The 14,324-nt window shown below is 38.5% G+C and overlaps 1 protein-coding gene across 6 annotated transcripts in view; it reads left to right on the top strand.

Annotated features, from left to right (window-relative positions):
- Nucleotides 1-14,324, top strand: part of DMD (dystrophin) — a 1,961,037-nt gene that overhangs the window by 634,261 nt on the left and 1,312,452 nt on the right. For all 6 annotated transcript variants that reach the window (XM_025200207.1, XM_014518487.2, XM_025200208.1 and 3 more), the window contains 2 exons: nt 8,083-8,268; nt 8,604-8,785. In XM_025200207.1, coding sequence (XP_025055992.1) covers nt 8,083-8,268; nt 8,604-8,785 — 368 coding nt within the window. The remainder of the gene's footprint in view (nt 1-8,082; nt 8,269-8,603; nt 8,786-14,324) is intronic.

Genomic DNA, 14,324 nt, shown 5'->3' with positions numbered 1-14,324 from the left:
AACAATTATATGCAGGTCATTTCCAGATCAAAAAGGGGTCCATTGTGGTCAGCCCAGATTTTTTCTATTTCAAATATGGATATTTCCTTCTTTGGTGTCCAGCCTAGACCTCCACATGATCCCTATCATGGCCTCAACATATGCTTCTTCAGACATCATGATAGTCTATGATCAGTCTTAACTGTGGTGTTATAACTTGTTCTATATATTTCCTTTCTCTTCCTTATTGTGGTTAGACCCAGACATATCCTGCCTGTGTAAGTACTCAATGCTGACTCAAAGTCCAGTGGTATCATACAGCTATTTTTAATAAACTGTGGTCTAAAAGTCTTGTACCCCATAGTTAACAGTAGTCTTTGTGATAAATAGTTATTCTTGTGCGGGCCGCCTCCCGATCCCATCCATGTCGCCATGTGCAGGCCGGGAGCGATATGTTGACCCATCTTTGTGCACGTGGGCTGTGGCCAGCAGCCCGGGCATGTGGGGTCGGAAAGGACCGGTGGCGAGCTAGAATTAGTCACCAACGTGTAATGGTTGATTTAAAGATTGTTTACTTACACCAAAGATGGTCGTGGTGTAGGCTGGACAGTTTCCAGGTTCAGATCCGCTTAAATCCTTGTTAGAGGACTACGACAATTCGTTCTTTGCCCCGGAGTTATTGAAGCTCCGCAAGTTCGGTCTTTGCCCCGGAGTTATTGAAGCTCCGCGGGTTCGGTAGTTTCTTGTACAGGAAGGGATATGTCTAGGAATTTATCGGCAATGGGGAGAGGCTAGAGGCTGTTCTTTCTTTTCCCCGGAGTTGTTGAAGCTCCGCGGGTTCGGTTATCAGGCCTCTATTGCCTTTTAAGAAAAGCGTTGGGTCCGTAAGGATCCGCAGCGCTTAGAGATCTTCACGCTCTCCCTCTCGAACTCCAATTGCTCTCTCTCCAACTTGGGCGGAAACCACCCAAGCTCTTTATACGGCTAGCAAGCCAATCGCTAGCCACCATGTGTGCATGTATTAGAATCGGCCAATAATGTGGCATGAATTAGAATACAAATGGCGGGAACTCTTTGCACCAAGCATTTCTTAGATGCAAAAGAAATGCACCATGCAAAGAAAGCTACAAATTTGGCGAGAATACTCCGTTGCACCAAGGTTCTCCTCTGCAGCAGAAAACTCCACCGTGCAAAGAAGCTGCAATTTAGCGGGAAAATAATTTAGCAGTGCCGAAGCACACACAAACAAAAAAATCACAACTTTGGGTTGTGACAATTCTTATATTGTTTCACAATCTTAAATTTTTACTTGAAGGTTACTAGTTTTACAAAGGTAGCAAAAGCACTCTCTGCTCTCCCAGAAGCGTTTTAAGATTGACACATCATTCAGAAGCCTAAGGTTACTTGCAAAAATGGCAGAGGGCATAGGCTACAGCCTCCTGCCTTGCACATGTGGCATGGCCGGAGATGTAGTTGTTGGGATTGCACATTAGATCCTCTCATACATTCTTTTTAATGTTTGTCTCTGGCCTTACAATTTTCTCTTGTGCATGGGATATAATTCTTCATTACTGATCAATTTACATACAAAATAAGATATTCTTTCCTGAGTGGTCTTGAGTGACACTTGTTTAGGGCACAGGTGAACTGATTGCTGTCTTTCCAGCACCTTGGGTCTCAGCCTAATTGCTGTGACATAGTTTACACCAAATATTTACTCATCACTTCCCTCTACTTTACATTGACTTTTGAAAGAGGTTATTTGAAAGCTGGTTATTTGGGTTATTATAGGTAGATCTGCTTGTTGTTTTCTGTTGACTGCACTATATCAAAATGTCACTGGGGTTGCAAGGATATACCACAAACTCTTTTGGTCAGGGGAAGGGCAATGAATGTTTTCAGTTCTTAATGTATATTGGAATTAGGTGGCAGCTACTGATTGCAGGAGTGGCTGGGGGTATCAGATAGCTATGTAGTCAATCCTAAGTACCAAGTTCAGAGTAAGATTTAATTTATACTTGCTTTTCATTTGTCACAAATGAGGTAGTTTTTAGGTCACGTAAAACCTGGATTTCACAGCCAATTTTTGTTGGCTATATGTTTTCCAGACCACTGACAGGTAAAGACACCTTATAATCTGATCCACAATCCAAACAACAGTACCTTCTGCCATACCACATAAGCATAGCAGGAGGCATGATCATGGGATCTGGAATCACATCCCTGTTATGCCCTATTGCAAATTCAGGGGACATCTTGAAGGCCTCCAATGCACTCTGGTGGCTGGGACCACCAGTCAGTTGATTAGTGCTCCCAGCCAAAGGCACATCAGAGCACTACACTTGTGTCTGATCAGCTGACTGGAACACATGGCAGCAAAGGGCTCTGGTATGTTCCCAATGTTGGGAGCACCAGTCAACTGATAGGTGATAGCCATGTGTTCAGTTTAAGTTGTGATGAGAACCAGTCACAAAGCTATTACATATATTTTGTGCAATAACTTTGTGGCTTATTCCCTGTTTTACCACACCAATAATTGCATGAAAATATGGTTGGGTTACTACTGAATCTATGATAAACATCTGCCAGGGGTCCCCAGGCATAAAGCACAGACCATTTGAATTTCAAAGAGATTACTTGCTAATCCTTACTTTTTTTTTTTAATTCCTAGTTAATTAATAGTGAGGTTACTGTGTCAACTGTGTTTGCATCTCCCTTATTTGCAGGATTGAATGGTCAATATAATATATATAATATGTTATTATAGAGATAGATATCTACATCTACATCTATATCTACGTAGATAGATGCCTCACTATTAATTAACTAAGAATTAATATATTTTTTTTTCAAAAGTTGTAGAAAGGATTAATTTAAATTTAGCTCCAGAAATGAAGACGTGCCCCAGAGATTTAACTTGGTTGATTATGCCCACTCTCCCAAACGGATTTGTCCACTCTTAATACTTACAAAACTTAGCATTGTTCATCAATTTTTGTATCTGGATTTGGCAGATATAATGTATGTCATTGGTCCTCAACCTTCTATAGATTTAAGGCACCTGCTGGAAAATGCTAGCTTTAACACTTTTATTACAGAAAAATAATGGAGCAAAGAAAGATTGCAAAAAACACTGAACAACTACAACATGTAAAGTTGTCAACTGTCCATAAATGTATGGACTGCCCACAAAAAATTCAGGCTAAAAACACCTATCCATAAAGTACATAAAAAAAAAAAAAAAAAGAAAAAAAGGTAACGCAGAGCTGATTATACATAAAAAAAAAAAAAAAAGAAAAAAAGGAAACGCAGAGCTGAAAGAAAATCCTTCACAAGAAATGAAGCTGGCAGTGGTGAAAAACAGACAGAACACAGCAAGGTCACCTGATGTCTATGCAAGAGCACAGTACCCTGTGCAGAGCTCTGTCAAGGCTATGTAGCCCCCAGAAGCTTCTTGAGCTTTCTTGCCACAGTCATGTGCTGCTGCTGCTTCTAAGTCCTATCACCTGCTTGTAATGTTGCTGGGTTGCAGGTGCAACTCCTTTAGCGGGGTCCCATGTCAGGGCAGGGTTAAGGCTTAAGGTGGGCTTAAGGTGTGTGTGGAGCATCAGGGTATAGGGGTGAGTAGAGGGCCCTATAGGCAGGGGGCAGCACAGTGTAAAATCTTTGCTGCAGTAAAGCAGGGTTGCCAAACCAAGATTTTTTTTTTATTGATAATCTGCAGATTTTTTACTGATAACTAAACTTTTTTACTATAGTTGGTGTTAAACCCCTAAATTTGAACCTGACTCTCATCCAGGGTCTGGCAGAAGAGTTGCATTTATATTATGTAAAGCATAAGTCAGTTAAAAAAAAAAAAAAAAAAAAGGTTGGCTGTCAGTAAAATTTTGTGGATTGTCAGTAAAAAAATAAATAAACTCTGGGTTGGCAACCCTGATCAGGTTGAAATATTTTTCCCCCTATGGATTCCTATTTGAAATCTCTGGGTTTTTATTCCTGTTTCTGTTTAAAGGTAGGTTATTCTAAATGTTCTAAATGCCTTCTCACTTAGATTGTTTTGAAATTTTCTAGGCTTTTTGAGTATAGACAATGAATATATGTTTGTATGTGTACATATAAATGAATATATAATTGATTTTAGGGGCATACTTTGTAAAGAGAAGTGTCTGACATGGGGTGTGTGCTGAAGATAGATGAGCAGTAGTCCATATGGAGCTGTAAATATCTAGTTTAGTGTCTGATGTTCTGTTTACTACCTAGCCAGCAGCAGTTGCAATGTTTAACTGGGAAAATGCAAACAGAATAGTAATCTGCTAATCCTTTTCTCTTCCTTATTCAGTCTTGTTATGTGACATGTAAATTAGAGAGAGAGATGTATAATCCAGGAAGTTTTTCAGATCATATTGAAGTGATTAGTTGAACAGTGGCCACATTTAGCAGGTTTCTTTAATCAGTCATAGAGTTACCATCGACTGCATAACATGGTCTGAATTCCCAGTGCTTTGAGCAGTGATTTTTCATTCTTTTCACTGTGCAATCAAAGATGTACAATTATCTGGCAGATAACAAACAGCAGTGACTAAAGTGGTAGAGATAAGCTTTAAAATGCATGGTTGATAGTAAAAACAAACAAAACAACAGTTTTGGGGGGGGGGGGGGAGCAGGGACAGCCAAGTTTTCAACTTCCACCATATTCCAGAGTCTCATTTGATATTTATAAGCTTTTCATAATGTTTCAAATTTTTCTTCCAGTAAAAGTTTGGATTGCTTGGATATTATTTCCTTGTGGGTTGATGAGAAAGATGTAATGTCAGGGGATTTTTGAAATATGTAGGTGCCTAAAGATGGGCAGATAGTGAGATTTACAAAAGCACATAGGTGTCTTACTCCCATGGACTTAATTGAAAGCAGCACTACAATCTTTTGAGTGTCTCATGCTTTTCTGGCTCAGTAGGTACCTAAATACCTTTAAAAATCTGGCCCACATGGTAAAACTCAGTTGCACTTAAAAATTGCAAGGCTATACTAATTTTAGGGTTGACTTCTTGCTTTCTAATACTTTTACTCTTGACTTCTATATTTTTATTAGCATCCCAGAAGTATAAGAAGAAAGTCAATATGCAACTGTTGTTTTTCTTAGGCCTCAACATCTGGGAATTATACAGCAATAACTTGCACAGTGCAAGTCATAATTACTTCCTTAATAAGTTTATTCTTCTTGAGGACACCTGTTAGCATTCCTTTCCAAGCCTCCACAGCTGTTCCCTAGTCAATTGTTAAGATACAATCAACCTAACTTTGTATAATGGTTAAGGGTCTGGGTAAAGAGAGTGACTTCCTCACCATACCAGACAGCAGGATCTCTAATCCCATTTCATTCTTTAGGAAATTACTTCTCTGATTTATCAAGGAGTCAGGCCACCTATAGAACATCTATGTGTATTGGCCATCAACCTAAAAATTGTAGAGGCCTTCAAGCCAAAACCTCATATGCTATTGAACTGACTCCAGGATATGGTCATAATAGCAAATTTGCATATTGTAAGTTATAATTTATGACTCCTCAAATCAAACTTGGTGTTTTCTGTTTTGTAACATCTGTGAGAAAATGGGAATAACTGGTGAAAGCAGTTTGATCAAAATTACTAGGAGAGCTTTGTTTTTGACAGTATCCTTTCAGTGAAGAAGAGCTGGCAGTATATTTTCAGTTTGATTTAACACAGGTCAGACTATTTGGGCTTTAGAAAAAGAAGTGTTGTTAGAGAGTTTTGCCAGGATGTTGTAATTTACTCTCTGTCGTTGATTGCTGTTGCTACAAGCATGATATTTTCTATCAGTAGCATAACTAAGGGTGAGCAAATGGGCACTAGTCCTGGTCACAGGTTTTGATGGAACACAAGAGGCACAGACATTTTTTGCTACACTTGTGTCTTCTGGTACAGTCTGGACTCTGTAAGAACTGCCAGGAGTTAAGAGGCTCTGAGAAAAGCAGCTGCCTGCCCCGGGTGTGGGAAGTTCAATGAGAGCCTGAAACACAGGGGTTGGCGAGGCAATAGTCTGGTTCAGGCCAGCTGTGAGGAAGGAGCTTCAGACCCCAAGGGCAGAAGGAAACTCAGCAGTGCCATGCCCTGAAGTTATGTTACGTGCGCATCCTTTACTGCTGTGTAAGACTACAGGACTGGGAGTGGCTATGAAGGGAGGTCTTGAGGTGGCAGGGAGCACCTGGGTGAGTGCTGCCACTATGTTGGGGGTCGAGACAGGTGCAGGACTATGAAGGGAAGATCAGAGCTTGCAGCCCAAAGGATATTGAGAAAGGGCCCACATCTCAAAAGGATGGTGTGAGAGGGCCTGAAGCCAAAGGACTGTGTAGGAAGGCTCAGAGCCCAGAAGGGCAAGAAGAGAGAAAGGGCCTGAGCCCCAAAGGGCTGTGTAGGAGAGCCCAGGAAAGCAGTGAGTGTGAGAAAGCCCAAGAGGCCTAAAGGCCTGAGAGAGGATCCAGGAGGGCAGTGAACGGGAGTCTAAAATCCCAAAGGACTGGCTGAGAGGGCCAGAGGCCGAGGAGGGCCCCAGTGGGGTGGGGCATAGATAAAGGGCACAAAGCCCATGGCCTGAATGAGGGGGCCTGAACCCTGTCCAGGCAAGGACAGAATACCAGGGAAGACTGGTGGCTTGGTGATGATCTGGAAGGAGCAGGCACTCAAAGCCCAGCTCCAGCTCTGAAAGTAGTATCCTAAGATATACAGTTGGAACATGAAAGACATCCAAGGTGAGGGCATGAGGTCAGCTTTAGCAAGCTGGAGCAGGGGTATAGACCTAGTGTGGGTGCTAGAGGGCACTCTTGGCACCCTTGGCAAGCACTAGGTAGTTATACAGTCAGTCATTAACCATTTCCCCAATGCCTCTTAATTGATAGGGATATGTTCCACACAGTAATGTCAAAGATAGAGTAACTGATAATGCAATAATAAATTAATCTCTTTCCATAAATATTTGATGCTACAAATATGGACTCACCTTCCTGCCTCCTGCAGCCATTTCATGTTGTAGACTTATCTCTTGCTCAGTTATAAATTATATAAAGACTGGATGTCTTGATGTCTTGGTGGTTGGACAGTGTGACTGAGCATTACAAGAGGCAGTTTTTAATAAATCTTTTATATCAGTTTTTAATAAAGCACTTTCACCATTTTTCTTGATAAAGTCAATACATAAATCATTTGTTGTTCTCCAAACTCATTGGCAAATTCACTTTTTTTCTTTCCAGCTTAATTAACAGTATAATACCATCTTGGTCTTGTAACAGTTTCTTGAGTAGGAGAAAAGGACAATGATCATTTAATGTTTATTATTGCATTTTCCTCTGCTGTAACCTGCAGCATGTTGGCATGAGCTACTTGCTTGTAAATGGTACTTGACTACTTGGAAGCAGATGGGTGTGGAGCCTGGGCGGGGGAGGGAAAAGACTAATAATAATTTTTTTTTTCCTGGGAGATATTTTGGTCATGGGACATGCAAGGTCTCTGTGCTTTACAACATGATCTTGATTAAACGATGGCTTGCAGATTATTCAAGCACAGCTTTGCTTGTTTTATTAAGAAAGAAAGAGAGTTTCATTTGCTTCCGTTTGCCTGCATGCTATTGATACAGTATCAGTATACAATTCACTGCACTTTGGAGGGTGAGATTGTGCAAGCTGCTATCGAAGTTTAGTAACTTTTATTCATCTTCCAGAGAAGCGTGTTCTTCAAGAGGAAGTAAAACTAAAAATGAAAAAACAGTATCTAAAATATTTATTGGGAGGGGTGGGGGAGAAGGAGGAAGCATACCACAGGAATAACTTTGAACTTTTGCCTACATTTAGAATGGTGGTTATAGTTGAAGAATGAACCTTGAGCTGCAGTACAAAACATTCATTTAGTCTGGGTCAGAGTTCAGCTGATTTATTTTTGGTGGTTTTTGCTTTAGTAACTTCACATAGTAGCCTTTATTTTGCACCACATCACCCATTCATCTGTGTTCTGCATTCTATTTGTTCATCTAGGAGAACTGTTTGAGCAGATGCTAACTGCACAACATCCAAACTCCTGTGTTTATTTTTATCAGTATTTGGGAGTCCCTGAAGACAAGCCATTTGGCAGATCACTGATGGAAGAAGTAGACCTGGACAGCTACCAAACAGCTTTAGAAGAAGTACTTACATGGCTTCTCTCTGCTGAAGATTCATTACAAGCACAAGGAGACATATCCAATGATGTAGAAGAAGTTAAAGAGCAGTTTCACACCCATGAGGTATGTTTGAGCAACATAGCTTGAAACCAGCAAAAACAGCTTGTCTTAATTTGACCTTAATGTGCCACACAAGCAGCAATTTAAAGTAATTTAAAAATCACTTCTGGTATTGACAGGCCTGTTACTTTGCTTTTCCACTTCGATGCAGAAACTTTAAATATAATAGTGAAGACTCAAAAGTTAAACCTATTTTTGTATAGGTTTAATTCATTTTAGAACAAATGTTATAGTCCTTCTTTTATTTGTTATTGAGAATATATGTGAAATTGAAGATATTTCTTCAAAGTTTTCTTTCCTCTTATAATCTTACTTAAGAGTTACTTTTCTTTTGTCAGGGTTTTATGATGGAATTAACAGCTCACCAAGGACGAGTTGGCAATGTTTTGCAAGTGGGGAGTCAACTAATAACAGCTGGGAAGCTTTCAGAAGATGAGGAAAATGAAATCCAAGAACAAATGAATCTGCTTAATTCACGGTGGGAAAATCTCCGGGTAGCCAGTATGGAAAAACAAAGCAAGTAAGTAATGAAATGTGTCATGGGGAAAGGGGAAGAGTTGGGAGTAGAGGGGATGGAGGACAGGAAACAACCTACACTTTCTCCTGTGTAAAAAAAAAAAAAAGGTTGAGTTTATTATACTTTAATGAAAACGTAGAGATGATCCCAATTTTTTCAAATGCGGTTTTAAATTTCATGTGTATGAGGCTCTAAAATTGCATGTTGGAGGCAGAACAGATGGACAGCCATTAACAGTTTAGATGCTAATGGCATTTTAAACAGTTTATTTAACCTATCCTCACATTATTTGCAGAATGTTTCTACAAACAACATACAATATTCAGTGAACAGAAAGGGAATCTTTATCGGGGTATTAACAATGTGCTCCAAACCCTTTTTATGTAAAGAGTAGGGTTAAGTTTGGGTACTTTGGGGTTTTGTCATCAAATAAGTATATCTAAATACACTTTGCACCAGTAAGAAAGAGCTTCTGAGTTTGAATCCTGTGGCCATTCTGATTTCTTACTAGACATACAAAGAGACTAATAGATTAAAGAATGTATAGTATGCTGTTCCGTTTCAGTACTTAAATGCATGTAAAATATAAAACAATGGGTGGGATTTAAAATTAAATACTGAAGTGCCAATAATGAATGGATAAACTATTTTTATCAACATGGGCTATTTACTCAATGAATAATACCAGAATAAATATATGCTACTTCAAATGAGATAGTTTCTGTTTTCAGAATCTTAAAATTAGATAATACATAAGGCATTAAAGATACTTATATATTTTCAAGGATGGAAGGGATGATCTGTGCCATGTTTTTATGCTGCAATAAAATTGACTGCCATCCTTACTAACTTAGTGGAAATGCACATCTTTGCTCTATATGCAGTAAAGACGTAAACCCTGAATTCAACCGGGTGAAGAGAATGTTAATTTTCTTAAAGGCAGAAAAAGAATGGGCCATTTCACCACCCACAAGAAAATTGAGAGGTTGGAGAAGTAAGTTGATAAGAAGATGACAGGTTAGAGGTAGAAGCCTGAATACTTTTTGAAAAGAAGCAATGGGTAAAAGTAAAAAAAATAAAAAGAAAATAAAAGATAAACTATGAGTTACTTGCAGGAATCTACAGTATTTCTCTAGTTCTTGTTATTTTACTTTTAGGATCTGATCTATTCAGCACAACCCAGTATAAAAACCTTCACTAAAGGTATAGTATTAGTATAATATCAATTACTACGAAGTAAAGCTACTCACATCAGTAAAATCAATAGGATGCAAATTTATAAAACCTGGGAACTGAAGTCCAAATTGCCATCTTAGTGTTTTCAAGGTGTTGGCAATTATGTTAAAGATCTGTCAAGGCCTGCATTTCAATCTCTAAGACAGCTGTGATGTAAGCTACTTCTGCCTGTCAGGAGTACAGCTGGGTAGAAAATACTGTTCCAATGAAATGACAAATGACCAAATACTGAAGCTATCTTGTAACTAAAAATTAAAATGCAGTTGTGGGCAGCACAATATTATTAACTGACTCATTTCTGGTACTCATGGCAGTTCATACTCCACCAAAATTTAGGGGAACTGACATTCAAGATGAAATGCAAAATATTGTCATTTATTCAGAATGTTTATTTCACCAAGATTTAATGATAAGATGAAGAATTTACCTACTCAATTACCAGTGTTAAAACAAAAAGGATTAGGCTGTACTGAAGTGCTTTTATTTAAGTATGCTGCAGGGGTGTAGGTTGTAGCCGTGTTGGTTTAAGGACATAAGGCAGACAAGGTTCCTTGGGTGAATTTGATATCTTTTATTAGACCAACCCAAATAGTTGGAGAATAGTAATTAAGCAAGCTTTCAAAGGGTTTTTGAACTTGAAAGCTTGCTCAATAACTATTCTCCAATTATTTGGGTTGGTCTAATAAAAGATATCAAATTCACCCAAGGAACCTTGTCTGTTTATTTAACTATTACATTAATGTGCAGATGAAAATACATTCTCATTCAGAGAGTTTTCATGTGTTTCTCTAGATCATTTCTTCCTGTAGCTTCACTTTCTCAGAAAGAAAAGCAACAAGATGAGTCTGCAATATGGCATTGTGCCACAGGCAATATTAATTTTCCATTCTATTATTGTATTTAACTTGTATAGAAATAAATGCACACAAAGACCCCCAGAAATGTCTGTATGTGCCTTTGCAATATTTAAAGATACATTGCAAAAATAATAATTAAAAAAAATGAAATCAGCATATACATTTATCCATCAGAAAAATATAACCTATTGAATTAAAACATCTCCTTATACCCAAAACACACTTCTTGCTGACAAGCTATAGCCTCACACCATGTAATTGCTCAAACAGGCATTCATTTATGGAACATATCTCGCCTGCATCGGACAAGTAGAACATCACCATGATATCATACCTGCTCACTTGTTCATGTACCAAACATACTGAATGATAACAAAAAATATTTTGGAACTGCTTTATGGCATGTGTCAAATGCTGCTTTCAGGCATGCTTATGAAAGCAGGTTCCCAGCATGGCTCTGATGGCTGCAGGGTGTTTTTTTAGCATGAAGTGCAGGAGTGAGTGGGAGGGAGGATGTTTCCCCTATCACTGTTTAACATGTCAGAGATGTGTCCATGTGGGCTATTTTGAATCAGTGGATGTATGAAATAAGTGAAAGGACCTTTGCTGAAATGCTGTGATACCACATCCCACAGGGGGCGCCAGTTTGAATGATTCTGGAGATTTCTCAGGAGGAATTGGTTCAGGGAATTCTCTGTTTTTTAGGTCAAAATTAACGCTTTATCTGGGAAATGCATGGACAGTCTAGATCCCATAACACCAGTGCCTCACCTTCACACTAGCATACCCAGCTTAAAAATCTAAACAATTATCATTGCTATTTTTCTGAACTTCAGTTTTCACATGGTTTAAAAGTTCATTTCTCTGTAGAGCACATTGTTGTAATCCAGTCTCAAGGTAACAAGAGGCATGAATCAGAATATGGACATCTATATTGAAGGGTCAATACACGTACAATTCATAAAAAGGAGCACATTAAAGCTGCCCCTCCACTGAGGTAGCAGCAGTAGAAATTGTAAGAAAAAGTAGTACAAAAAACTAGAATTCTTGGTTCCAAAATGATACCTTTTATTAGACCAACTGGAAAATAGCAGAAAAGGACACTATTCTTGCCATGTTCCAGTTGGTCTAATAGAAGGTATCATTTTGGAACCAAGAGTTCTAGTTTTTTTATATGTCTTTTTGTTTCAGACCAACACGGCTACCAAGTACACCCCTGAAACTAAGGAAAAGAAGCACATTCTTCAACATAACATAGGGGGAAACAAAAGCAAGCGATAAGGAAAGAGGAGACGGAGCTTTTTTCTGATGTGACACCAGAAAAATGGAAGGAACTCAGTAGTTGAAAAATGGGTTAGCAGGTCAAAGTAGCAGAGAAGACTTGTCTGAAGTAGTGCAATGCTGCTATTGCTACACTAAGTAAAGGGGAGCACAAAGGCATTTTGGCATATATTCACTTAATATATTGAAAATATACTCTTGTAGCACTGCACTAACATACCAAAGGAAAAAAGGCAGGCCTCTTTTTTTAAATAGTATTCTCTATAGTGAAACATCTCAGTATGATAGGAACAACGAGGGAGGAAAACATAATGCAATTTACCACTTTATGCAGGATTCCTCAACTAATAAGAAATATTCAGTTGAATAGAAAAATATTTTTCATTAAAAACTCATGAAAGCCATGTCATAAACAAGGTTTATAGTAATCTCCTGAGATATATAAATGAGCATTAAAACTTCCATCATATGTTTATAGCAATAATCCAAAAGCTAGAAAATACCTGGAGAAGGGGGAAATAAACACGTCAGATAAAATAATAGCTGTGGTAAACCTATTTTCAAATATGATTTCGTTTTCCAATGTAATGTTCATTTTTGCAGAATAATACACGCTGGCCACATCTATGCATAATACTACGTCATTGTAGTGGCTGTGTACACGACCAGCAGCTACTTTGTTGTAGTGACATGTTCCCCTGGTATAGTGCGCCACTATGGTGAAGTAGCTGCTAAAAATAACCATGCACCATGCATATGGTGCAGTATGGGTTGTTACTGCACCATGGTTTAGTACTTATGAAACGGAGTACTAAATCATGGTACAATAACATTGTTGCTATTGCAGCACATGTAGATGCGCCCTCTGAGTTGCTGTTTCTGTAGCAAATTTATGCCCATTTTATATTCAGCATATAAAAATTATATTAACACAAAGTATTCATCCCTTGGATGAAACACTGTAGTTGTACATAGCATCACTTCATGCTGTTTAGGGTGGGAAGTGAAAGGGATTTGCGCATTCCATGTGATAGAGACACATGTTCTAATTAGGGGAAGAGCAGTTTAAATAAATGTCCTATCATGGTGCTTGAGAGTATTGTACTGTCAGAACTTTCTTCTTTCACAGGAGTTGCAAATCTATGATTTTGCTCTAAGAGCAATTACATCTCTTAAGATTTTGTAAGAAAAAATGTTATTCTTGGAGAATGAGGCAGGTTCTGTATCCTATAATTGTATTCTTACCTCCCTAAATTTTCCTTAGTAGCTTTGACGATAGTGTGATAATCAGTGGAGTTTCAATACCTAACTAAACAGAATCAAGAATATCATTGCCATACCATTCTTTTTTCCTGTTTAGATTAATTTCTGATATTCCTGGGCACTGTTTTAAACTATAGAATTTGTTAAATGTCCATTTACAAAATGTCACTTTAATGGCACAGTTTGGCCAATTTAAGATAGGTTGTTGGAAACTCATTCTTTATCAATGGGAACAGCAGCTGAAATTAATGTGCAATACGCCACCGACACATGCAATTACCAATGCCATTACAGAGGTGCAAAAACATTTAACCTGCTTTAAAGTGTCATATACACATGCCCCTTGTTTCGTCTACACATGCCCATGGTTCATGCCCAGTGATGTTACACTGGTGGTGCAGTGAGCTAAGGTGCAGTAGCTCATTGTTAATGTGACGTAGCATCTTGTTTAGATGTGCCCAGTGTGTATTTTGTATCCAGGTACTCCTCTGTGTCCTATTGCACATTTGTTCCAATCCATTTCTTTTTCCAAACTGCCTACTACATTTTCTCCTGCGTGCCTTTTCTTCTTAAAGAAGCTCTGTTTTGGCTCATCTTCTTGCAGTTGTCACTTCTCACTCAGCCCTCTTTCTCAGCCTCCTTCTACCACCACCACTGTAGTTTCTTTTTTTTCTTTTCTATCTATCCTTGAATATGAAAGAGAATAGAATTTATTACTATCCATGTCCAACACCTTGTCCAGCAGCTCTCCCACCTATATGATGGTCTAGTAAAATATATCACAAAAAACCTTGCATATCATACTCTTAACTGCTTTCAATAACAATTAGTTTCATAGCTGAAGTCTGAAGGTATTAATATAGCCATGCCTTTCGGAATCCAGAATGGTTCTTTTTGGATGCCTA

This window comes from Alligator sinensis, unplaced genomic scaffold, assembly GCF_000455745.1.
Source record: "Alligator sinensis unplaced genomic scaffold, ASM45574v1 scaffold746_1, whole genome shotgun sequence".
NCBI classification, from domain to species: Eukaryota; Metazoa; Chordata; order Crocodylia; family Alligatoridae; genus Alligator; species Alligator sinensis.
This window is presented reverse-complemented; position numbering and strand designations above follow the sequence as displayed.